The following is a 24,246-nucleotide window of genomic DNA, read 5'->3' on the forward strand; positions in this document are numbered from 1 at the left end:
CTTCTCCTAACCACACTGGCGCTGTGGTGTAAATAAAATAAAGAAACAAAAAGGACTTTTCCTCTCTCTGTTAAATCCTAGCTCACGTTTGCGGTCTAACACCAGCTCTGGCAGGATACACATTTCAAATCTGACATATTGCAATCACAAAACAGAAAATAAAATTAGTTTTTCTACCTTTTGTTGTCTGGTTATTTTTCAAATCTTGTTGGTCCAAGGCTCTGGTTGTCTTCTGATAACTTGCTTGCCAGGGTCTCCTTCTTTCTCCGTGCTAACCATCCATCTGCCATCTCTGACCTCCCCTTCTGTTTCCCTTCCCTCCCCCAGATGTCTGGCATCTTTCCCTTTGTCTCCCTCCACAGATCCACCTTTTCTTAACTACCCTTTCATCCAGCAGCTCTCCCTCCTTCCCCACCACCCCAGGGTCCACCATCTCTCCCTTTCTTTTCCCAACTACCCTCCTAACCAGTATCTCTATCCCCTCCTCCACACCATCCCTTGTGTCCAACTTCTCTCCCTTTCTGTTCCTTCCCTCCCTAAAACCCATGTCCATCATCTCTCTCCCTCTCCTCTATTTTCAGACCCATTATTTCTTCCCACCCAAAGTCCGGCATATGCACGACTCTTTGAACCCCTTCCCCTTCCCTCCGTATACTTCTACACCAGGGCCTCCCCTCCCCTGAAGGCCTGTCCCCCCCTTAAAGGTCTGCATCCCACCCCTTGAAGGCCTGCAACCCTCGAAGGCCTGTCCCCCCCCTTGAAGGCCTGCCTGCCTGCCTGTTCCCCTTGAAGGCCTGCCCCCCCTGAAGGCCTGCACCCCCCTTGAAGGCCTGCACCTCCCCGAAGGCCTGCCTGCCTGATCCCCTTGAAGGCCTGTGCCCCCCCTTGAAGGCTTGTCCCCCTTGAAGGCCTGTCCTCCCCCGAAGGCCTGCACCCCCCCCCGAAGGCTTGCCTGCCTGCCTGTTCTCCATGAAGGCCTGTCTCCCCCCTCCACAAAGTCTGCCTGCCCACCCCACCCTGAAGGCCTGCTGCCCCCCCCCCCCCCCACTACCAAGAAGGACCGCTCGCCCCCATCACCACCACCACCAGAAAGCACTGCTCATCCCCCCGGCCTCCCCGCTCCATTTCCCTGGGGGAAACAGCCTGCAGCAAGATCGCGCAATGCCAACGATCTTTGCCTGCTTCGGCTGTTTCCTCCGCCGTGGTCCCGCCCCTCCTCTGACGTCAGAGGAGGGGGCGGGACCGTGGCAGAAGAAACAGCCAAAGCAGGCAAAGATCGCTGGCATCACGATCTTGCTGCAGGCTGTTTCCAGAAGCGACACCTGGCGCAGGGGGGGTGGGGAACCGAACTGGGAGCACCCCCTCAGGGCTTGGCACCCGGGGCGAACTGCCCCCCCACGCCTCCCCCTTGGTACGCCACTGATGGATGGGCAGACTGAACATGTGGTCTTTATCTGCCTTCATTTTTCTGTTTCATGAAGAATGCTGTAGTGCAAAGATCCTCTAGTTATAATGGTCCCAGTTAATAACTACAAAATCTTGTTACATCCTCTTGCAAAATCATCTCACCACAAGAAAGAAAATTACTCAAGTTATTTGTTGTTTTCTTTTAGTCATACAGTGCTCCCTCACAAATTCACGGTCAGTGGTTCGCTGTATTTTCCAACCATAAATGACGGGCAGGAAAGGGCAGCCAGAGCGCTGGCGAGTGAAGGAAATCACTCAATGTATGCTCCGACCGCCTCTTCCTGTACTAAAGTCGGGCCTTACCAATCAGGAGCTGTGTGTCAAAGAAGCTCCTGATTGGTGAGGCCCGACTTTAATACAGGAAGAGGCGGTCGGAGCACACAGCGAGTGATTCCCTTCACTTGCCGGCGCGCTGGCTGCCCTCTCCTGTCTTCCCTGCCTAAAAAACGTATTCGTGGTTTTTTGAAATTCACGGGGGTTCCTGGAACATAACCCCTGTGAATTTCAGGGGAGTACTATATTCTTTTATTTGATAAGCTGTTTGCGATCTGCAGTTACGATATTAATCTGGATCCATGACACAATATTAATGTTTACTTATTTTAAGACGTGTTTTATGTAAACCTACATTAGCATCTTTTAAATATGAATTTTAAGACCTTTTGTATGTCTTTTAACATGTTTTAAGATTATGTATGTACACTTTGTTAACCGTAAATGGTATAGAAATTTTTTAAATAAAATGTATTGTACCAGACATCTTCTCTCCCATGCCCATCAGAACTACCAGAATGTAACCAATCCATCATTGACCCCCCCCCTCTCTCCAGCATACAATTGGGAGAGCCATTTCCCCTATCCACCACTACCACCAGGAAGGCAAGTAGAGAATTAACAAACATGCTTTCTCGTCCACGTTTCCTCATACAAGGTGAAGGGGCTGCCATTCTTCCCTGCCAAGTGTCAGACACAGTCCTGTATCCTAAAAGCACTCACCAAAGAGTGAAATCTGGTCAGCCTTGATGCTCAACCTTTGGGAGGCAAGGGGGCAGGAGGGGAGGATAAATGTTGGAACCCTGAAGAGAGCTGAACTGGAAAAATGCTGGATCCCTGGAGAAAGAAAAGAAATGCTGGACCCATTGAGGAAGACAGGAGATATCTCAGACCACTGGAGCAAAAGGGGACCAGGAAAGATTCCAGACCAAAAAGGGAACTGGGGAGGAAAGAGTAAGAAAGGCCAACCCACAGAGGATGGAAGGAAGAGGTACTAACTAGACCCAAGGAGGGAGGGAACGTTGCTGAGGGAAGAGGAGTAAAATAGATACTGGAACATGTGGTGGGGAGGGGAAGAATAAAAAAGATGCTGGACCATGTTGAGTAGGGAAGACAGAGAGAGAAGAAGTTGGACATGGGGAATAATAGGGATACAGAAGAGATGGCATAGAGATGGCATGGACACAGATGTGCAACACTGGACAGGGAGGCAGAAGGGACATAGAGAAGCAATGCTGGACACAGAAGGGATGATGCTGAATGTGGAACATTTTGACCCAGGAAACATTGCTTGCCAGTTGAAGTTTGTGGTTTTTACATCTACTAGTTTCATTGCCCCTTATGTAGCCTGTGTACTACAAAACATGGCCATCAGTTTTAATCCCCAAATGTTTCAATGTATGATTAAAACTTATTCTATGTAGAGAATGACATGGTAACAAAATTCATCACTGTCCCCACAGATAACCACAGGAAACCATCCCATGTCATTCTTTAGTGTCTCTCTCAATCTCAGTCCTTCTACACCAGCATTCTTCAATGCAAGGCTTGAGTCAGTGGTTGTGCCCATTCCTACTCTTGATTCTGCCCTCTCCTTAAAGCATGACATGGAGTTTCCCGCGGTTACAGGGACAGAATGATGAATTTTGTCATTCTCTAATTTTAAAGTCTACTTATTTTTCATCCTTTGTATTGGATCTAATACACCGCTTGCCTTGCTGTTTTCTCACTCCTACAAAAGCAGTAGTCCATGTAAAGCAGTCTCATGCATATTCATTAGTGAAATCTTGAAACCCTTACAAGGTTGTGGCCTTTGAGAACCATGGTTGCCTACCTCTGATATGGGGCACATGTGTTAGGGAATTGTGGTTCAATGGGGGCTAAAGAGTGCAACCACTTATACTTCCCTCACAATCTCCCAGCTTTCAATGCACTGAATCCTGTACTGCTGACTAAGCTGCAATTATTTCTTGGGAACATGGTAGGGATGGGGCAGTGGCATCACTATAGGTGGGCACAGGCCCACCCCTCAAATCACTTCCAGTGTGGCCATCTGGGTCTAAGTTGAACATGTGAGCAATTGCTCATATATGATGAAAGTGGCGCTCATGGCTTTTACATGGTTGCTCACAAAAATACTTGCACATCCTGTCAGAAGAAGCAGGAACTGACATCAGTGAGGGCAGGACACAGAAGGAATCCTGCAAAGAACAGTACAGGCAGCTGCCACTCACAAACATGATGAAGTACACCTGGAAAGGGGTGTTGCTAGGTCAGTTAGGGGCAAATAACAGATCCAGATGTGGTGAAGGAGAGATGCAGGACAAAGGGGATTAATTTTGAAGGCCCACCCAAACTAACTAATCTGGCTATGCCACTTTTGGAGAGTGCATGAGCTAGCGTAAATATTGCTGTTGCAACCCAGTCCCTGAGAAGCAGTAGGAAGCATTTCCTTTCAGGCTTTCCCACTCCCTCAGCCCACCCTCTTGCTGCCTCAACATGTCCATAAGTTATTGAAGGAAAATAAAGACTGGGTAAAATCATTATGGAGATATGAAGAGAAAATACCTATGTCCAATGTCTTATTTTGGCATGTTCTGATGGTTTTCTATGCCTAAAGTTAGGTGCTGATATCAAAGCCTAATGACACCTGATTCACAAAGCATCATAACTCAAAAACATGCCCATGATCCACTCAATCATGCCTACTTTTAATATAGGCACTTTGGGCTAGGCACCTATGTTTTATAGAATTGAGATTAGAGTTAGGCTTAAAGAATAAGAGCATTCTAAGAGTCGGATGACAGTAGCAGTCATGGGGGACCCTTGATAAAGCACACCAGTGCAAAACATGTCGGAAAGGTAAGTGAAATTTAACATTCAGGATGACAAGTATAAGCTAGCAAAAGCCTATTTAAAGGTTATTAAATATTTATGGAATTTATTATTAAATCATTTAAATTAAAATACAAGCAATAAATGCAGGGGCCAGTGATAAAGAGCCACATAATTCTTCCCACTTGAAGTTTTTGCTAGGCAGTGGAATGGTGGGTCTGAAGCTCGTATGCTAAATAAGTGTAAATAAGGATTGACATCTAGTACAGGGGTTGGCATTGATATATATGTGCTGGATATATTCTGGCTTTAACATATCAAGATTTTAAGGCTGTGTATGAGTTACTAGCATGAAATACCCTGTATGTTGGGACATGACACAAATCCACACTCACTACACAACAGATAACCAAGTAATGAGTACTAAGCAGTATAATCAAAAAGCATAATGATGAAATCTCTGATTTTTCCATAAATAGCAATGTATAATAATATTGACTTTATTACACTAGTCTTTAAGCCCACTACATTAACGGGTGCTAGAATAGATGTCTGTCTGTGTTTCTTTATCTCTCTCTCCTTGGCCGGTGTCTGTCCTTCTGTCTTCCCCCCACCCGAGCAAAGCTGTCTGCCCCCAGCACACACCTCCCCCCAAAGCAGCCCCCTTTCCCTCTCCCTGTCTCTCCATGGCCCCTTCTGTCTTCCCCCCCAGAGCAAAGCTGTTTGCCCCAAGCATACCCCTCCCCCCAAAGCAGCCCCCTTTCCCTCTCCGTCTCTCCCTAGCATACCTCCCCCCCAAAGAAGCCCCCTTTCCCTCTCCCTATCTCTCCATAGCCCCTTGTCTCCCCCCCAGCACACCCCTCCCCCCAAAGCAGCCTGCGATCCTGGTGGCCGGCTTTAACGAACCTTGCAGGCCACTCTCTAACGCGGTAGCACGTTCCCTCTGACGCGATCCCGTGCGTCAGAGGGAACGTGCTACCGAGGTTGGAGAGCGGCCTGTGAGGTTCTTTAAAGCCGGCCACGATCGCAGGCTGCTCTGAAGAGGAGGATCATCAGCGGCAGCGGTGAGCGAGGGCGGGAGGTGTGTTCCCTGCAGAGGACGCAGGCTGGGAGAGAGCTTGCCTGCGCTTCCGATTGGTGAGTGAGGGTGGAAGGAGGGGAGTGGCCAGAATGTTCCCTGCTGCCGGGTTCTAAAATGGAACATGGCCACGGATCACACACCACAGCGGCAGGGATCACGCTGTTTTAACAACGCATGCGCTGGAAAGCTTTTATTATATAGGATGATTTACTTCAAAGCGTTTAAAATCAATATGTTTATAGCAGTCCTTGTCCCTTCTTCATTGAACGCTTTCCTTTTTCTTGTGTTAGTACCAGCGTTTAAGCTAATAAACACAATTCTCCTGAAGAAGCTCTATGCAGAGTGAAAGGGGAACGCTCTATCGATCACTCTGTCACCATAAAACCCAGCAAGATCATATCAGCCGCACATAAATTCAGCCGGGGAAACAAAGCCAAGTACAAAAGTTAAATTGAAAGCTTGTGTTCCCCTAATATTGACGGTTAAGGTTACTACATTGGAAAATATATCAATTTATTTGATTACAAAGTTTAATGAAATTAAACACCAACCAAATATAAAAACACAAAAAAAGAAGTGGAGTCGAAAGGTACCAATGATAGCTTGCATTAAAGCTATACCGACAAGACCAGTTCTCAAGTCATAATAGCTGCAAGCACTGGAGGTACATCTCCCCCCATTAAATGGTATACTAGAACAGTTGTTTTAAGAATTGAGGTATTAAATTTAAGGAGGAGGAATTCATTCATGTAAAAGTCCATCTACTATTGGATTGGGTGATTAGGCGGTGACTTTTTTTGTGAAGGGAACTTCACGTAACATACTATGCCAGACTTTTTTGTTACTTTTGTGACTTTCTCACTGTTCACCCACCTTAAGTGAACTCCTTCAAAAAGGCAATAAATCCTAGTAAACAAATATTACATGCAAGACTGATATGATCCCCATATGGCACACTGATCCTTCTTGCTTCCAGTACACCTGAATCCTTTTTATACTGTTGATACGCTCAATTCTGCCCCTCTAACAGTCCACTCTTTAGCATTATAAGGCCCTTTATATTGCCAGAGCTCACTTTAATCTGGGTAGGTAGTTTCATTCCTAGCTGAGCTTTACATCCAGGGCTAAAACAGGGACCAATCCACTAGAAATCATAATGCCAAGAATATATCCATGTCTCTTACTAAGGGAAAGGATTAGGGGTGTTTGGGATTCAGACCAAGCTAAGGCCCCATGTGAAGCCTTTCGGGATGCTCACAACCTTCTAGTTTTTAGCAGCTGGTTTACTCAGTCTAATCAGAAGACTGCAGACACATTGCAAGTTATAGACCTATAAATGTTTTTGCAAGGCTTATAAAGCAATTATGTGCTGAAAGGTGTCATTCTTAACCAACTTGACTTCCACCCTGCCATTTCAAATGAGACGCGTAATGCTTAAGTTCCTATTTTTATTCAATCTGAAGTAAAAGAGTAGTGCCCACACTGGCATAAAACAGCACTCCCAATATTTTATGCAATTTCCTCCTTTGCGACACGATCTTTCTTGAGTGGTCCCTATAAGAAAGAAGAATTGTTCAGACTTTTCAAACATCTCTTAACAAATGATTAACTTTAAAACTCAATTACAAATCCAAACAGCTTACATGCAAGCCCCTCCATACTCTGCAATCCTGCTCCCACCTCATGGCTCCTATAAAAGCAGATTTCAGCCACTGTTCTTACCATAAAAGCTTTCTTTTCCTCTGCAGTCTGGAAACGACCATGTCCAAATTTGGAGGTTGTATCAATGAATTTCAAGTCAATCTTCTCCAAAGCACGGCGACTTGTCTGGATGAGGAGAGACTACCAGAAAAGACACCGGTATTTTAATCCATTACAGTCTCGTATAAAACCCAATGCATCTTGGCCAAATTTTCCACAGTAAAATATGTCACGCCACAGAAAATTTAACTTGAAAATACTTTTTCACTATGAATATTTAGAAGTATTTGTTTAAAACAAAAATACTCTTCTATACAGCAGTGCAAACTAGTATCCGTTACTGGCATGTTATCAACAAGCAATACCCAATTAACTTGTGCACAAAACCTTTTTTGGCAGTCACCACTATACTGTAGCATAAGTGAAACCAAGAATGAAAGATTAGGCTCTTACTTTGCTAATCTTCTTTCAGATAGAAGACACAGGATTCTGTACAGTAGCTGCTGCATCCTATTAGTCATGAATCTGCATAAGGATGTCACTTTAAAACTGAACTCCTCCCCTTCTGCAGAGAACAGCTCCTTCTTCAGTTTTTCCTTCTGCAAGCGAACTCAGGTGTGTTCTGATCTGCTCTGCCTCATTTTATCATTTTCAGGTAATTTTGCTGTTGGTTTTTGAAATTTCTGTGCAACTTCAGTGCTTAGGTCTCCTTGGGCTTGCTCAGCCAGGGAAAGGACACAGTCTTGTGTGTGTAAACTGCTACTTTCAGGCCAATCTCACAGAGTACCTGTGGAGCCAGCCTGCTTTGAGTCCCTTCAAGAGCCCAGGGTGCTTGCTCCTGCCCCCTTAGTTTGTACAAAAGTAATTAAGTACCACTGAAATAAAAGATAACTGGAAGGAGGAAAATGGGGAATATTCCCTGACAATACAATTTTGTTCTACTCTGTTAAACAGAAAATATCCAAACTTGTACAATCAGCACTATGTATAGAGCTCATAGCTACTCACATGATCTGTAAACAAGCAGAGATGTAAGCCAGACTGTATGGTCTTGAGGATTTTCCTATGGATCATCTTTTTTACTTTCTTCTCAGCTGCTCCAAGACAAAATATTATTCAAATCCAGACTGATATTAAGGCAGAAGGCAGACAAAGCCCATACACAGGGTGGGGCTTCAGGACCACTAGACACATCTACAAAAGAGATTATCGAGATAAGAACCTAATCTTTCTTTCTAGCGTAATGCGTCTTGTCTAGTGGTCCTGAACATTAGGGACATACCAAAGCAGTCCCCAGTCTAGGGCAGGCCTGCCCTTCAAAACGGAGGATCTGAAATCAGCGTCTTTCCTGGCTGCTACATCTTAGTGACTAGTGAGAAGCAAAAACCTGAGGTCTATCTCCTGCCCCCGCTGAATCTTTGACGTGATCCCTGAAAGGGTTTTTGCATCCTTTAGCCTCCCAAATACGTATGAAATCTTCAGAAGCCTCAAAAATTGCCCCATCCCAAACTCTGGGCCCTGCTGTCTGCTAAAGACTTGGGGCAACGGTCCATCACACTGGCAATCAGGTCATCTAAACCCTTGCCAAATAGCATTTACCCCGAAAGGGAAAACTGCTTAGAACAGCTTTAGGGATTGTACCTCCTGCCCACTGTGATCCACAGCATCTGTCAAGAGACAGCATAGGCCAAGACCTGCCTCTTAACTGATAAAATCATACAGAGCATCCACAATATAGTTCACCCCAGAGGAACATTTGAAGATCTTCATCTAGCAGGTCTGAAGACCAAGCCAGGCAAGTGTGACAAATATGTGCCACAAAGAAAGGCACGGCTCTCCCTTTAATCCCTAGGGCCAAAGATTCAACTTGTTGCTTGAGGAGCAAATCTACTTTCTCTGGCAGTATTCAAATTCAGACTCAAAGTCCATTTCTTTGCATGTGCTTTCAATTCCAAACTCCAACTCATCTTTTAAGCACAAAGGAGAAATTAGGTTCTTACCTAATTAGACTCTCCAGACTGGTATAGTCTTCATTGATGGGTAATGGCTCACCATTACTAGCAGGTGGAGACAGGCCAAACTTGGTTATAGTACTCCCACTCTCTAACAGTCTGCCAAATAGCCAAGCAGTACTAAGAAAGCACAGTTACTTACCGTAACAGGTGTTATCCAGGGACAGCAGGCAGATATTCTTAACGCATGGGTGACGTCACCGACGGAGCCCCGGTACGGACCTTTTTAACTAGAAAGTTCTAGTTGGCCGCACCGCGCATGTGCGAGTGCCTTCCCGCCCGACGGAGAGCGTGGTCCCCAGTTAAGATAAGCCAGCTAAGAAGCCAACCTGGGGAGGAGGGTGGGACGTAAGAATATCTGCCTGCTGTCCCTGGATAACAACTGTTACGGTAAGTAACTGTGCTTTATCCCAGGACAAGCAGGCAGCATATTCTTAACGCATGGGTGACCTCCAAGCTAACAGAGAGGGAGGAGGGATGGTTGGCCATTAGGAAAATAAATTTTGTAACACAGATTGGCAAGTGACCATCCCGTCTGGAGAAGGCATCCAGACAGTAGTGAGTAGTGAACGTGTGAACTGAGGACCAAGTGGCAGCCTAGCAGATTTCCTCGATGGGCGTGGAACGGAGGAAAGCCACACAAGCAGCCACAGCTCTGACCCTGTGGGCCGTGACAGCACCTTCCAGTGAGAGATCGGCCCGAGCATAACAGAACGCAATACAGGCAGCAAGCCAGTTGGAAAGCGTCCGTTTAGAGACAGGACGACCTAGACAGTTAGGATCGAAGGTCAGAAAGAGCTGAGGGGACGAGCTGTGAGCCCTGGTACGGTCAAGGTAGTATGCAAGGGCACGCTTACAATCCAGCATGTGCAACGCCTGTTCCCCAGGATGATAATGGGGTTTAGGGAAAAAGACAGGCAACACAATGGACTGGTTGAGGTGAAAAACCGAGACCACCTTGAAAAGGAATTTAGGATGGGTACGCAGAACCACCTTGTCATGGTGAAAAACAGTGAACGGTGGATCGGCGACCAGTGCATGCATCTCACTAACCCTCCTGGCAGAGGTGATGGCAATGAGGAAAAGCACCTTCCATGTCAGAAGTTTGAGTGAAGTTGTGGCAACAGGCTCAAAAGGGGGTTTCATGAGGGCTGATAAAACCACATTCAGGTCCCAGACGACAGGAGGAGGCTTCAGAGGTGGTTTAACATTGAAGAGGCCTCTCATGAACTGGGAAACCAGCGGATGAGCCGTAAGAAGTTTTCCGAGGATAGGCTCATGAAACGCAGTGATGGCACTGAGGTGGACTCAGAGCAAATAGTCCAGTACGGTTTCCACCGCTAATGAGGTGGGATCGTGATGATGCAGTAGACACCAAGAGGAGAACCTGGTCCACTTCTGATGGTAACATTGGAGGGTGGCCGGTTTCCTGGAGGCATCCAAAATGCGACGGACAGGCTGAGACAGATTCTCTGGAGAGGTCAGCCCGAGAGAAACCAAGCTGTCAGGTGGAGCGAAGACAGATTGGGATGCAGTAGAGACTGACGGTGCTGCGTAAGTAGAGTAGGAAACACAGGGAGAGGAATGGGCTCCCTGGAGCTGAGCTGAAGCAGGAGGGAGAACCAGTGTTGGCGAGGCCACCGAGGAGCGATGAGAATCATGGTGGCCCTGTCCCTGCAGAGTTTGGATAACGTCCGCAACATCAGAGGCAGTGGAGGAAAGGCATAGAGGAACCGATCCGTCCAGTCGAGCAGGAATGCATCTGGGGTCAGACGATGAGGAGAGAAGAGTCTGGAACAGAACTGGGGCAGCTGATGGTTGTGAGGCGCTGCAAAGAGGTCCACCTGCGGAGTGCCCCAGCGAGCAAAGATGGAGTGGAGTGTTGAAGGGTCCAGAGTCCACTCGTGAGGTTGAAGGATGCGGCTTAGATTGTCGGCCAGGGAGTTCTGTTCGCCCTGGATATGGACGGCCTTGAGGAAGAGACTGCGGGCCGTGGCCCAGGTCCAGATGCTGAGAGCCTCCTGACAAAGGAGGCAAGATCCGGTGCCGCCTTGCTTGTTTATGTAGTACATGGCGACTTGATTGTCTGTGCACAGGAGAAGAACCTGAGGGCAGAGAAGGTGCTGGAAGGCCTTGAGAGCAGAGAACATGGCTCTGAGTTCCAGGAAATTGATGTGATGTTGACGCTCCTGAGGGGTCCAGAGTCCCTGGGTGTGGAGATCTCCCAGGTGAGCTCCCCATGCATAGGGGGAGGCATCTGTGGTTATAATCATGGAGTGAGGGGGTAGATGAAAGAGTAGACCCCTGGAAAGATTTGAGGAGTTCAACCACCATTGAAGAGATTGCTGAAGAGACGATGTCACAGAGATGGGATGAGAAAGAAGATCCGTGGTCTGTGACCATTGGTTGGCAAGAGTCCATTGAGGTGTCCTGAGGTGGAATCGCACCAGAGGAAGCACATGGACCGTCGAGGCCATGTGGCCCAGGAGGACCATCATCTGTCGGGCAGGAATGGAGTGATGAAGGAGCACCTGACGACAGAGGTGGAGCAGGGTCCGTTGACGGTCGGAGGGGAGAAACGCCCTCAGTGTGGTGTCGTGAACAGCTCCAATGAACTGAAGTCGCTGTGTGGGAAGCAGATGCCACTTGGGGTAGTTGATCTCAAACCCCAGGAGATGGAGGAAAGAGATGGTGTGATGAGTGGCTTGTAGCACAAGTGGAGACGTAGGTGCTTTCACCAACCAATCGTCCAAGTAGGGGAATACCTGGAGGTTGTGAGACCTGAGGAAGGCCGCCACCACAATAAGGCACTTGGTGAACACCCTGGGCGATGAAGCGAGGCCAAAAGGTAGCACTTTGTACTGATAGTGACGGTGCTGTATCTGAAAACGTAGGTAGCGACGTGAAGTCGGATTGATAGGGATGTGAGTGTAGGCCTCTTTGAGGTCCAGGGAACATAGCCAGTCGTGTGGAGAGAGAAGAGGGTAAAGCGTGGCAAGGGAGAGCATTCTGAACTTCTCCTTGACCAGACACTTGTTGAGGTCCCTGAGATCGAGGATGGGACGAAGGTCTCCTGTCTTCTTGGGAACCAGGAAGTAGCGGGAGTAGAATCCCTGACCCCTTTAGTCTGGAGGCACCTCTTCGATGGCATTGAGAAGAAGGAGGGATTGGACCTCCCTCAGGAGGAGGGGGGGTTTGGGAGGAGTGAGAAGCAGACTCTGCGGGAGGATTGTCTGGTGGAAGAGTCTGGAAGTTGAGAGAGTAGCCGTGGCGAATGATGTTGAGGACCCATTGGTCTGATGTGATGACCTCCCAACGGCTGAGGAAGATTTGGAGGCGACCTCCGATAGGCTGAGGAAGAGGCAATGATGATGGGAGACTGGCTATGCCCTGGAGGAAAAAGTCAAAAGGGCTGAGATGGTTTTGACGGAGGGAGAGGCTTGGCAGGTTGGTGAGACTGTGAGCGAGCCTGAGATTGATGCTGTTGACGAGGTCAGCGAGACTGCTGTTGAGGCGGGTTGAGAGGTCTGGCCGAGAACCTGCGCTGGTAGAAAGACTGCTGTCTGTAGGTGCAAGCAGGTGGAGTCTTCTTTTTAGGTTTAATCAGAGTGTCCCACCTGGTCTCATGTGCTGAGAGTTTCTGGGTTGTTGAATCCAGGGACTCTCCGAAGAGTTCATCACCCAGACAAGGTGCGTTAGCCAGGCGGTCCTGGTGGTTAATGTCCAGGTCAGAGACTCTCAGCCATGCCAAACGTCGCATGGCCACCGCCATGGCAGATGCGCGAGAGGTCAGCTCAAATGAGTTGTAGATGGAGCGAACCATGAATTTCCTGAGTTGGAGGAGGCTGGAAATATGTTGCTGGAAAAGAGGGACCTTACGTTCAGGAAGGTATTTCTGTAAGGAGGAGAGCTGTTGCACCAGATGCTTCATGTAGAAGGAGAAGTGGAAGGTGTAGTTGTTGGCTTTATTGGCTAACATGGCATTTTGGAAAAGGCGCTTACCAAATTTATCCATGGTTTTTCCCTCTCTTCTAGGAGGGGGGCATATACACTGGAACCCTGAGATTTTTTTCAAAGTAGATTCCACCAGGAGAGACTCGTGGGGCAATTGAGGTTTATCAAACCCTAGGATTGGAATAACCCGGTACAAGCTATCCAATTTACGAGGGGCTCCAGGAACCGTGAGGGGAGCTTCCCAGTTTTTATAGAAAGTTTCCCATAAGATGTCGTGGACGGGCAACTTCAGAAATTCTTTGGGAGGTTGCTCAAAGTCTAGGGCATCGAGGAAAGCCTGAGACTTTTTAGAGTCGGACTCTAAGGGAATGGAAAGAGCTGCTGACATCTCCCTAAGGAATTTGGAGAAAGAGGATTGCTCTGGTTTGGAGACGGTGTCGGTCATGGAGGGGTCTTCGTCGGTTGACGAAGCGTCCTCCTCGGTACTGTGAGGGGAGTCTTCCCACAAATCTGGGTCCCTAACGTCGGGGTGCGTACGTTTGGACATCGGTGTGGAGGGCTCGGCATGGCGGGTCTTTGAAAGAGATTTGCCTGAGCGCACCGAGGCGGTACCGGGTGAGGAAGACCGATGTCGTTCCTGGGACCGGACAGGGTCGGCAGTATCACGGGTATGTACTGTAGGTGTTTCTGCCAAGAGCACCGGCATGGAAGTATTAATCGGTACCGAGGGGGTCGACACCGATGGGACAGTGTGAGGCTCGGACCGGAACCGTACCGGAAGGTGCGGTGCCAGCAACGCCGGCAACAGTTGTTGGAGCTGTTGTTGCAGCTGCTCCTGTAACTGTGTTTGGAGTATGGCCGCGATGCAGTCGTCCAAGGGAGGCACCGGTACCGCTTTTTTCTTCTTCGGTACCATAGGTGCCGCTCCATGCTCCGGCGATGAGGAGGCCGATGATGAGGCACTCGCCGAGATCTGAGCGGAGCGTTTGCGGGGCCGGTGCGGTGCCGGGAGGGCTGGTGTCGCTACCGTGGCAGGAGGGCGCTCAAGGGAAGTGGGAGGCTTCTTAGCCGGCTTACCTGGGCCCAACGACTCCGAGGAAGGGTCCGGTGGTGTCGATGTCTTCGGTGCCGACTTTTGTGGTGCCGACGACGTCGCAGCCGGTTCCATGGCAGATCCGGTACCAAACAAAATATTTTACTGGATCTGCCGATTCTTCAAAGTATGCTTTTTAAGCGTAGCACAGCGGGTGCAGGTGTCAGCCCGATGCTCTGGACCCAAGCACTGGAGGCACCAATTGTGTGGGTCGGTGAGGGAGATCGGGCGTGCACACCGCTGGCACTTCTTAAAACCCGGTTGAGGGGGCATGAATGGAAACACGGCCTTCGCAAAATCGAACGCGGAGGCCTGTATGGTGGTAATAGGCCCCGCCGGGGCCAGCCTGAAAAAAACAAGGAAAACTCGACGAGTTGTTTTTTTTTTTTTGTTTTTTTTTTAACAAAATAAAGGGAATCCGATAAGAATAAAGAAAAAAAAGTGAAAAAATATGCAAGCGGGAAGGCAAAAATTAGTTTTTCAACGGCCGTTGAAAACACATGCGTCTTCTTCGCTCTGCAGAAACGAAGAAACTGGGGATCACGCTCTCCTCCGTTGGGCGGGAAGGCACTCACGCATGCGCGGTGCGGCCAACTAGAACTTTCTAGTTAAAAAGGTCCGTACCGGGGCTCCATCGGTGACGTCACCCATGCGTTAAGAATATGCAGCCTGCTTGTCCTGGGATAAAAGCTAATTAGAAACAGTAACAATACTCCTAACAGGAGAAACAACTAATATACAGGAATGCTGTTGGAAAATGTTTAGAACAGGTCCCTGCAGCAAAATGGCCCCACAGCTCACCAGCCAAGCCACAGCCACTATTTTTTTTATCTTCTCAGCCCTAGAATACTAGAACCCGCAGAAAAATCAAAATCTTCACGCACAAAAATCCACAAGAACAAACAACAACAGAGTGGGGTGCTGTACCAGTCTGGAGAGTCTAAAAGAAAGAAAATTAGCAGATAAGAACCTAATTTCTCCTTCGTCGCCTCTCCAGCCTTCACTTATGGGACGTACCAAAGCTGTACCCATCACGGGTGGGACCCCCGAAGGGACGACACCAAAACACACTCAAACATTGCGCCCCAAAGCGCCTGAACATCCACATGGTAATGGTGAACAAAAGAATGCAGAGAAGACCAAACTGCAGCTTCACAAATATCCACTGGAGGCACGAGAAAAGACTCAGCCCAAGAAGCTGCTTGACCCCAAGTGGAAAGAGTCTTGAGAAATTCTGGAACAGACTTCTTCAAGAAGATACACGGAAGCATAGTCTCCTTGATCCAGCGCGCAATGGTAGCATTGGAAGCGCCCTCCCCCTCATGAGGACCCACTGAGAGGACAAAGATGATCCACCTTCTGAAAATCCGTGGTCCGGCTGAACATAAGAGCGAAGGACCCAACAGACATTCAACTTGCGCAACTGTCACTACTCCGAAGAGCCCTCAACTTCTCAAAACTGGGAAGACTGACTGACATGAAAAGGCAAAACCATCTTTGGCAGAAAAGAAGGAACAGGCCGCAACACAACATGCTCCCTAGGAAACTCCAGGAAGGGAGGCCTACAAGAGAAAGCCTGCAGCTCAGAAACGTGACTCGCAGAAGTAATAGCCACCAAAACGACCACTTTAAAAGTAAGGTCCTTTAACGAGCAGGAACCTAAGGGCTCAAAAGGAGGGCGTACAAGCACGGACAGGATCAGATTTGTCTACCTTCAAAAAGCAAACCACCCTACAGCAACCCGCAAAAAGCGGACAAGGCCGCAAGCTGAACCCAGAGTGACCAGGCCAGGCCCCTGTCCAGGCCATTCTGCAAGAACTCCAAGATGTTAGGCAAAGAGGCAAGAAAGCAAACCACTCCATGCACAGCACACCACTCCTCAAATACACGTCACACACACACATAAGCCCTGGAAGTGGAAAGTATCCAGGACCCCAAGGGAGTGGAGATCACTATCTGAATAACCTTTCTTACCTAGGCGTTCTTGCTCAAGAGCAAAGCCATAAGACAAAAAGGACCTGGATCGAACTATGGAATAGGACCCTGAGTGAGGTGATCAGGCAAGAGGGGCCGCAGAAGAGGATATTCCACGAGATGACAAAACAGATCCGCGTACCATGGGCACCAGGGCGCCAAGTAATGCGAAGAACTCTGCCCACCATCGGCCACGGAGAACACACATACAGGAGGCCTGCTGATGGCCAAGGCTGTACCAGAGCATCCAGCCCCTCAGCCTCAACATTCCTGCAACAACTGAAGAACCTGGGTACTTTGGTGTTGACGCTCATGGCCATGAGGTCCATGACCAGCTGACCCCAAGTCTGCACAATCAACTCAAAGGCTGCAGGATTGAGACACCAGGATCTAGCACGTGCCGACTGAGGAAGTCCGCCTGAACATTCTCCACTCCTGCTATGTGGGAAGCGCCACCTGACTCTTGGTTCCCCCAACCTGACGATGACATAGGTCACCGCCGTGGCATTGTCTGAGAGAACCCAAACAGACTTGCCCATCAACAAGGTCTGGAATGCTAGCAATGCCAGCAGGATGGCTCTGGTCTCCAGAACACTGATTTACTAAGATGCCTCCTCCGGTGACCAACTGCCCTGAGCAGAGTGACCAAGACACTGAGCTCCCCAACCGAGGAGACTGGTGTCTGTGAGAAGAACTGTTCCCTGGGGTTGATCCACACTCACTCCCAGCACCAGATTGGAAGACTGTAGCCAGCAATGGAGACTCTGACGAACTAACCCCTGAAGAGGAACGGGAGAGTCCAGATAGTGCACCTGGGGCGACCACCGCTTAAGCAGAGCATGATGAAGCAGGCGTATATGAGCTCGGGTCCACCAAACCACATCCAGGAAATCCACCATCAACTCCAGAACCTGGAGAAAACCCAGAGTCTGAGTACATTGGGAAGCCATCAGAAAACGAATCTGCGACTGCCACTTGACCACTCTGGCCTCCGGCAGGAAGACCTTCCCCAAGCCAGTGTCGAAAAGAACCCCAAGGTACTCCAGGTACTGAGACAGAGCCAACCAGCTCTTGGATAGGTTGACTACCCATCCCAGCGACTCTAGGAACTCCACAACGCGAGCCATAACCCAGGCACTCTCCTGAAAAGACTTTGCTCGGATCAACCAGTCCATATAGGGGTGAACCAGAATGTCCTTGCGCAAGGCCGCTGCCACAACCACAATAATCTGGGTAAACGTCTCAGGAACCGCAGCCAGACCAAAGGGAAGCACATAAAACTGATAGTGCCGTCTCAAGATAGCAAAGCGAAGGAACCACTGATGGGAGGTCCGAATCGAAACATGCAAGTAGGCCTCCATCAGATTGAGAGAGGTCAGAAATTTCCATGCAAAAAGACGGAACTCATAAGAGCCTATTGATCCCCTTCATATCTAAGATGGACTGATTGGGACAGCAGGGCAGCAGAGGAGCCGCGGAGGAATCATGTCCCCTCCCCTGACAGCCCCCATCCCCCTGAAAGGACTGCATATGCTGAAAGAAACTATCCTGAGAAACCCGAGGCTGGAAAAGAAGCAGCATCTCGATCAGGATGATACCTGCGGAAATTATGCAAATGCCCCAAGCAATGCCACCCCACACAGGCAGACGGGCAGTCTTCAGGCAGACGGGGCACTTAGAGTCCGTCAAAGTCTGAACCAACTTGTCCAAATCCTCGCCAAACAAAAAGATCCCGAAAGGGAAATTTTGTCAGCTTAGCCTTTAGATGCTGCATCCACCAACCAAGCCCGAAGCCACAAGGTACAGATCCCCCAAAGCAGACAGCCACCATATACGGGGGCTCCTTCGTTATCTTCCTTTAAGCGCAACACCAAGGAGACCTGAAGAATCAGCTCTTGGAGCTCGTCCTGCTGAAAAATGCGCACCACAGACACATCCTCACCGGCACACGGAACCGCAAAGCCGCCGCTACCGGCATCCCTCCCACCAAGAGGATCCTGGAGATCACCCAAAGGGTCCAGGTCCTCATCCAAGTAAAACTGCTCCTCATACACCAAATCTTTCTCTCAAACACCCACGGCCACTTGGACAAGAGAGGAAAAGGGGATGAGACTAGAGCTGAGGGAGGCCGGAGAGGAAGCGGAGTAATCTTTTCTGTGCTTCTGATGTACAGTGCTGCGTATGTCTAAAGTAGCGCTATAGAAATGATTAGTAGTACTTTACAGTCCTGAGTATCCTTTAACATCACCTCTCCTTCACTAGGCTGGGAGGATTGTTTAGTGACCTATGTCACCCACAAGTCCACTTTAGGCTGAACAGCTGTTGGAAATCTGGTGCCATCAGATACAGCTTGGCCATATTTTTAGCCATGAGAAGGCATCCATCTGGTGACTACCAATGGTCAGTAACCAGCTTAGTGATGTCCAGATGGGAGGGAAAAAATGCAGTCGGGACCACAGAACTGCTCATAACTGAGTATTGCAAAGAGGCAGCTGGCAGGACTTCCAGCTTTAACTCTTGCAAGGTAAAAATAATGTTCATAAAGCACAAAGGCCCTGAACAGCTGGTGGACTGTGGGGTCTTTCCCCTGGTCCAGGGTCGCCACCACACCTTGACCACTGTCTTCCTACATGGAAGCAGACTGTGCCAGGGAAACTTCATCCTGGGGTAAAAGTGGCATGGAACTGGACTTGCCATCCTCCCATTTCATGACAGACTGAACCTCTTAGTCTAAAGTCTGCGTTGTAGTCTGCTCGGGGGTACCTGCTGAGGATAGGATAGAACACCTGCACCACTGCCATAGGTGCACTGCCAACAGATGCTGAGGACCCTCAGCAGTTCAAATAGGAATTCCACATAAGGCTCACAAAACTCAGGGTGAAGCCTTGCTCTGGGGGTCTCGCTGGCTCCAGCAGGGACCCCTTGCCTGTCCTCCTTGGTTCCACATGACACTTGGCCAATGCAGATTTGAAGGGTCTCTTCCCCTAGGAGCATGCCTCCTACAAATCCCCTGCCCTGGAGAACTCGAGGCTAAGTCTGAGGCTCCCGCCCCCGCACTATCTGTTGCACACAGGACAAGAACGCTCTTCCACCAGGCAGCCAGCGTAAACCTGGCATGATATAGGGGTAGAAAGGCTTAAAGAGTCCATCCCAGTTGATTTTGAACAAAATCAAGGGTTTTTGAGGCAGATGGAGGATAGAGAGAGAAAAAAAAAAAGATTGTTTAAAATCCAGACAGCTGCCGCCAGAAAAATTGCACAAAAATGATCCATTGAGACTTTCGAGAGAAATAAATCACAGGGAAAGGGATTTTAGAGAAGGGAGACCTAGGTTCTAGGGTCAGAAACCCTCAAAATCAACTCTCCCCCCTCCCCTTTTCTCCATAGGCTACAATAGCCTTACTTACTGTGCCATGTGGTACTTTCCTGTTTCAGCATAGGATTTCAGATGGAATCAATGGAGAAAGAAATCTGCCTCAGATTAGCTTAATGAACCTGGTCTTCTGGCTGCCAGTCAGACTGACTCTCAACCCCTGGAAAACCACGCCACGACAGTGGGGGGAGGACCAGTTAGTCCTGGCTGAGCAGGAAAGGAGTTAAACAATCTACGCGCAAGCTCCTGATTACACTTCTCCCTCTGTATTCGCGGTGGATGTGGGTGGACCATAGGCGCGAATATGGAAAAACCGCGAATAACTAAATGTTATATGCAATTTCTGGGCTTGGACTAGGCAAGCTTGCTGGGAAGAAGCCTTTCTCTCTAGGGATGCTGGGAAGCAACGTTTTTCTCAGTGCACACTGGAACACATGAGAGCAGCAATTTTCAAAGTGAATGGTACGCAATAAACTTTTTTATCGGTACAGTAAAAGGAAAAAGAACATTAGTGATGATGTAATTTTGGGAGGCAGACAGCATCCGAAAAATTGCAAATAAGCGAATCTGCAGATACGGAAACCGCAAATACGGAGGGAGAAGTGTATATCAGGGATGCGAGCAGCTGCGAAGGAGATGGCCCCTGAGCTCAAAAATAGAAAAGCAGACTGGCTAGCTAGGTGTCCCCAAGGGCTAATCCAGTTAGCAGCGGACTTCTGCCGTGAGAAAGTCCGGCTCTTCTACCAGGCAGAGGTCCCAAGTGGGAACCTTTGGGCATCGAGCCTGCAAAGAACACTGAGAAGAAAATACCCAGAGCAGATCAAACACACCTCTGAACAACTTGCTTGCAGAAAACAAACTTGGGGGGGGGGACAAAAGCAGCTCTCTGGGAAGGAGGTGGAGTTGAAAACAAGACTGACAGTTTTCTGCAAGCAACTAGCTAATTCAGATACCAAACCCTAGAGTTCAGGACCACTAGATATGTTAAACTAGTAGATCTCATTATGTATACAGTGGTACCTTGGTTTACGAGCATAATTCGTTCCAGTAGCATTGCTCGTAAACCAAAATACTCGTATATCAAAGCGAGTTTCCCCATAGGAAATAATGGGAACTCGCTTTGATACGTTCCCACCCCCTGAGGTCAGCGGCGCTGCTCTATCTTCCCCCACCCCCACGAGAACCAGCATTGCTCCCCCCAAAGGCCCCCCCTGCGATCCAGCACCCTCCCCCCTGCAATTCGGCACCCTCCCCCCCCCGCCGCAATCTGAAGTCCCCCAGACCCACCCAAATCTGCTTCTTACTGTCATCTGGGCCTCGAATACACGTCTCCCTCCGAATCCGCGGTTTCAGTATCTGCGGATTCGGTTATTCGCTATTTTTTAACAAAAAACTATTTTCATTTTTTGGCTATTTTTAAATCGTCCAAGCCTCCCCAGAACCTTACCTGGTGATCTACTGGTGAAGTGGGGCAGGAGCAATATTCCTATGCTCCTGCCCCGTGCAGAGCAGTCATCAGAATGGCTGCCGTGAGCTCCCGTTGTAGTCTCGAGACTACAATGGGAACTCACGGCAGCCATTCTGATGACGGCTCTGCACGGGGCAGGAGCATAGGAAGATCGCTCCTGCCCTGCTTCATTACTAGACCACCAGGTAAGGTTCCGGAGACGCAGGAGGGAGGCAGGGGTGGGTCAGAGCCAGCTGAGAAGTTATTTGCGATTTTTCCACACTTTGCGGTTCAGCTCTGCATCTAACCCCTGCAAATACCAAGGGAGAAGTGTACTGCAGCTAAGCTTATTTTCAGTAAGAGTAAATTCGATCATGTAACCCCTCTGCTCAAGGAATTACATTGGCTCCCAGTATATCTCAAAATTCAATTCAAGTGCATTTGTATTGCATTTAAGATCTTATTTGGCATTTTCATCACTTTGATTCCTTTAGATTGGAATGTGCACAGGTCTCATCTTGCCAGTAGATCTCAAAAATTAAAACTTACATTTCCCTCTCCTGGTGGTAAAAACAGAACTTTCAGGAGATTTAGTCATTCTTTTGCATTTAAATTAACCAAATTCTGTAATGCATTACAGCTTGCACCAAGTAGTTTAGGTCCCTTTGCTTTATTTCGGAAAGATCTGAAAACCTTGTTTGCTAAACATTTTGGAAACTTCTCTAGTCTACTTTCCCTTGTCAAGTTTATGTATTATGCATTACATTACTATTAACCAACTTGAGCTCCTTTTGGTTGATGATCCGGTCTATAAAATTAAAATTTAGTTTATCTGTCATCATGTTTCCGTATTTCGATAGAGGAAAAAAAATGTCTAAAGAGATGACTATAGCTTGGCAGAAGAGGTGGAAATGAACAGAAGACTTGAAGAGTTTTGGGAAGAACGCAGAGTCTGAGAATGTCTTGTGTAATTTATAAATACTTAAATTATTCCAAGTGTAAAATATTTCACTTCAACCTGTGAACATATATCTTCAAGCCTCAGTACCACCACTCCACCCCTCTAATAATTTTCCATACCTTGTTATATATTCAATTGATAAAAGATTTCAATTATATCAGAAAGGTATGTGCAGAGTGGAAGTTGCTCCACATAATTTGACACCAAGAGCCATTAATGCTTTTTTAGACAATGAAAATGAGTCAATTAGGCCCTAATGCTTAGTCCCATCCCCTTCATACTTTGGATGCCAGTGCATGAAAGTCATTTTAGCACAGAAAAAAACCACCATGCAAGACTCACCTTGCGCAAGGTGAGGACTCGCTTCTTAGTACCAACAACGCAGCCCTTCAGCATGATAAAGTCATTGGTCACCTCACCATAATGGACAAAACCACCCTATTCAGAGAAAGAAAGGTAACATCTTCATAAGGCTCACCTTTCAAACTAACAGTTTATAGAAATTTTAGCCACAGGTGCATGAATCTGTCAAACACTGTTACTTGAAGTTTTTCACCTTTTCATTTTCAAAACAATTTTCCATGTGATGACAGAAGAGCAAGATGTAAGCTGCCCATTGCAATACTGTGACCAAATACTTTTAAACATGCTCCACTTACAGTGCACACAATTGCTTTTCAGATCAGTATTGCGCATGTTCAAGTACTTAGACCATGCAGAAAAAGGTGAAACCAAGGTCTGCTCTTACAGAACGAGATAACTCGCCAAAAATAGTACATTCACTACAGTGTATGGGCATTATCTGAACCCAGTAAATGTGCCATTCGAAGCAGTTTTCAGGGCCTGCCCAATAACTATGCTGCCATTGCCGAGTCTGGCTTCTACTGAGTTTGCTGAAACTATTGAATCAGCATGCTCAGCCACCACATAGCAGTGAACCTAGCAGACAATCCTCAAAGATGCACATGTACCAGGGTCATGGTGGAGCTCAGACAGCAATGTTACTTACCGTAACAGTTGTTATCCAGGGACAGCAGGCAGCTATTCTCACTAGTGGGTGATGTCATCCGACAGAGCCCCGATACGGACATCTTGCAAGCATGTCTTGCTTGAAGAAACTCAGAAGTTTCGAGATGCCCGCACCGCGCATGCGCCAGTGCCTTCCCGCCCGATGTACCGGGCGCGTCTCCTCAGTTCAGGTAGCTAGCCTGAGAAGCCAACCCAGGGGAGGTGGGTGGGACGTGAGAATAGCTGCCTGCTGTCCCTGGATAACAACTGTTACGGTAAGTAACATTGCTTTATCCCAGGACAAGCAGGCAGGTATTCTCACTAGTGGGTGACCTCCAAGCTAACCCCAATGGGATGGTGGGAGAGTTGGCAACTTAAGAGAACAAATTTTGTAACACTGTTTGGCCAAACTGTCCATCCCGTCTGGAGAAAGTATCCAGACAATAATGAGAGGTGAATGTATGAACCGAGGACCAAGTGGCAGCCTTACAAATCTCCTCAATCGGTGTCGATCTGAGGAAGGCTACAGAGGCTGCCATTGCTCTGACCTTATGGGCTGTGACCTTACAGGGAAGGGATAATCCAGCCTGGGCATAGCAGGAAGAGATACAAGCCGCCATCCAGTTGGAGATGGTGCGCTTCGATACCGGTCGTCCCAACTTGTTTGGATCAAAGGAGACGAAAAGTTGAGGAGCAGTTCTGTGTGGCTTTGTGCGATCCAAGTAGAAAGCTAGAGCACGTTTACAGTCCAGAGTGTGCAAAGCAGATTCCCCAGGATGAGAATGAGGCTTTGGAAAGAACACCGGAAGCACGATGGATTGGTTGATGTGAAATTCAGAGACCACTTTAGGTAAGAATTTTGGATGAGTACGGAGAACCACCTTGTCATGATGGAATACGGTGAACGGTGGATCCGCCACTAGGGCCTGAAGCTCACTGACCCGACGAGCTGACGTGAGGGCCACTAGAAAAACCACCTTCCAGGTGAGATACTTGAGTGGAGCCGTGTTGAGAGGTTCAAACGGAGGCTTCATAAGATGAGACAGGACAACATTGAGATCCCAAACC

General features: G+C 48.2%; 1 protein-coding gene across 1 annotated transcript in view; it reads right to left on the reverse strand.

Annotated features, from left to right (window-relative positions):
* Positions 1–7,090: 7,090 nt before the first annotated feature.
* RPL3 (ribosomal protein L3) overlaps positions 7,091–24,246 on the reverse strand; it is a 52,895-nt gene continuing 35,739 nt past the window's right edge. Inside the window, exons 8-10 of the mRNA XM_033929477.1 lie at positions 22,513–22,608; positions 7,379–7,498; positions 7,091–7,210 (exon numbers count right to left, since the gene is read on the reverse strand). Of these exons, the coding sequence (XP_033785368.1) occupies positions 7,166–7,210; positions 7,379–7,498; positions 22,513–22,608 (261 nt within the window). The 3' untranslated portion in view covers positions 7,091–7,165. The remainder of the gene's footprint in view (positions 7,211–7,378; positions 7,499–22,512; positions 22,609–24,246) is intronic.

The sequence above is a fragment of the Geotrypetes seraphini genome, chromosome 2 (assembly GCF_902459505.1).
Source record: "Geotrypetes seraphini chromosome 2, aGeoSer1.1, whole genome shotgun sequence".
Taxonomy (NCBI): domain Eukaryota; kingdom Metazoa; phylum Chordata; class Amphibia; order Gymnophiona; family Dermophiidae; genus Geotrypetes; species Geotrypetes seraphini.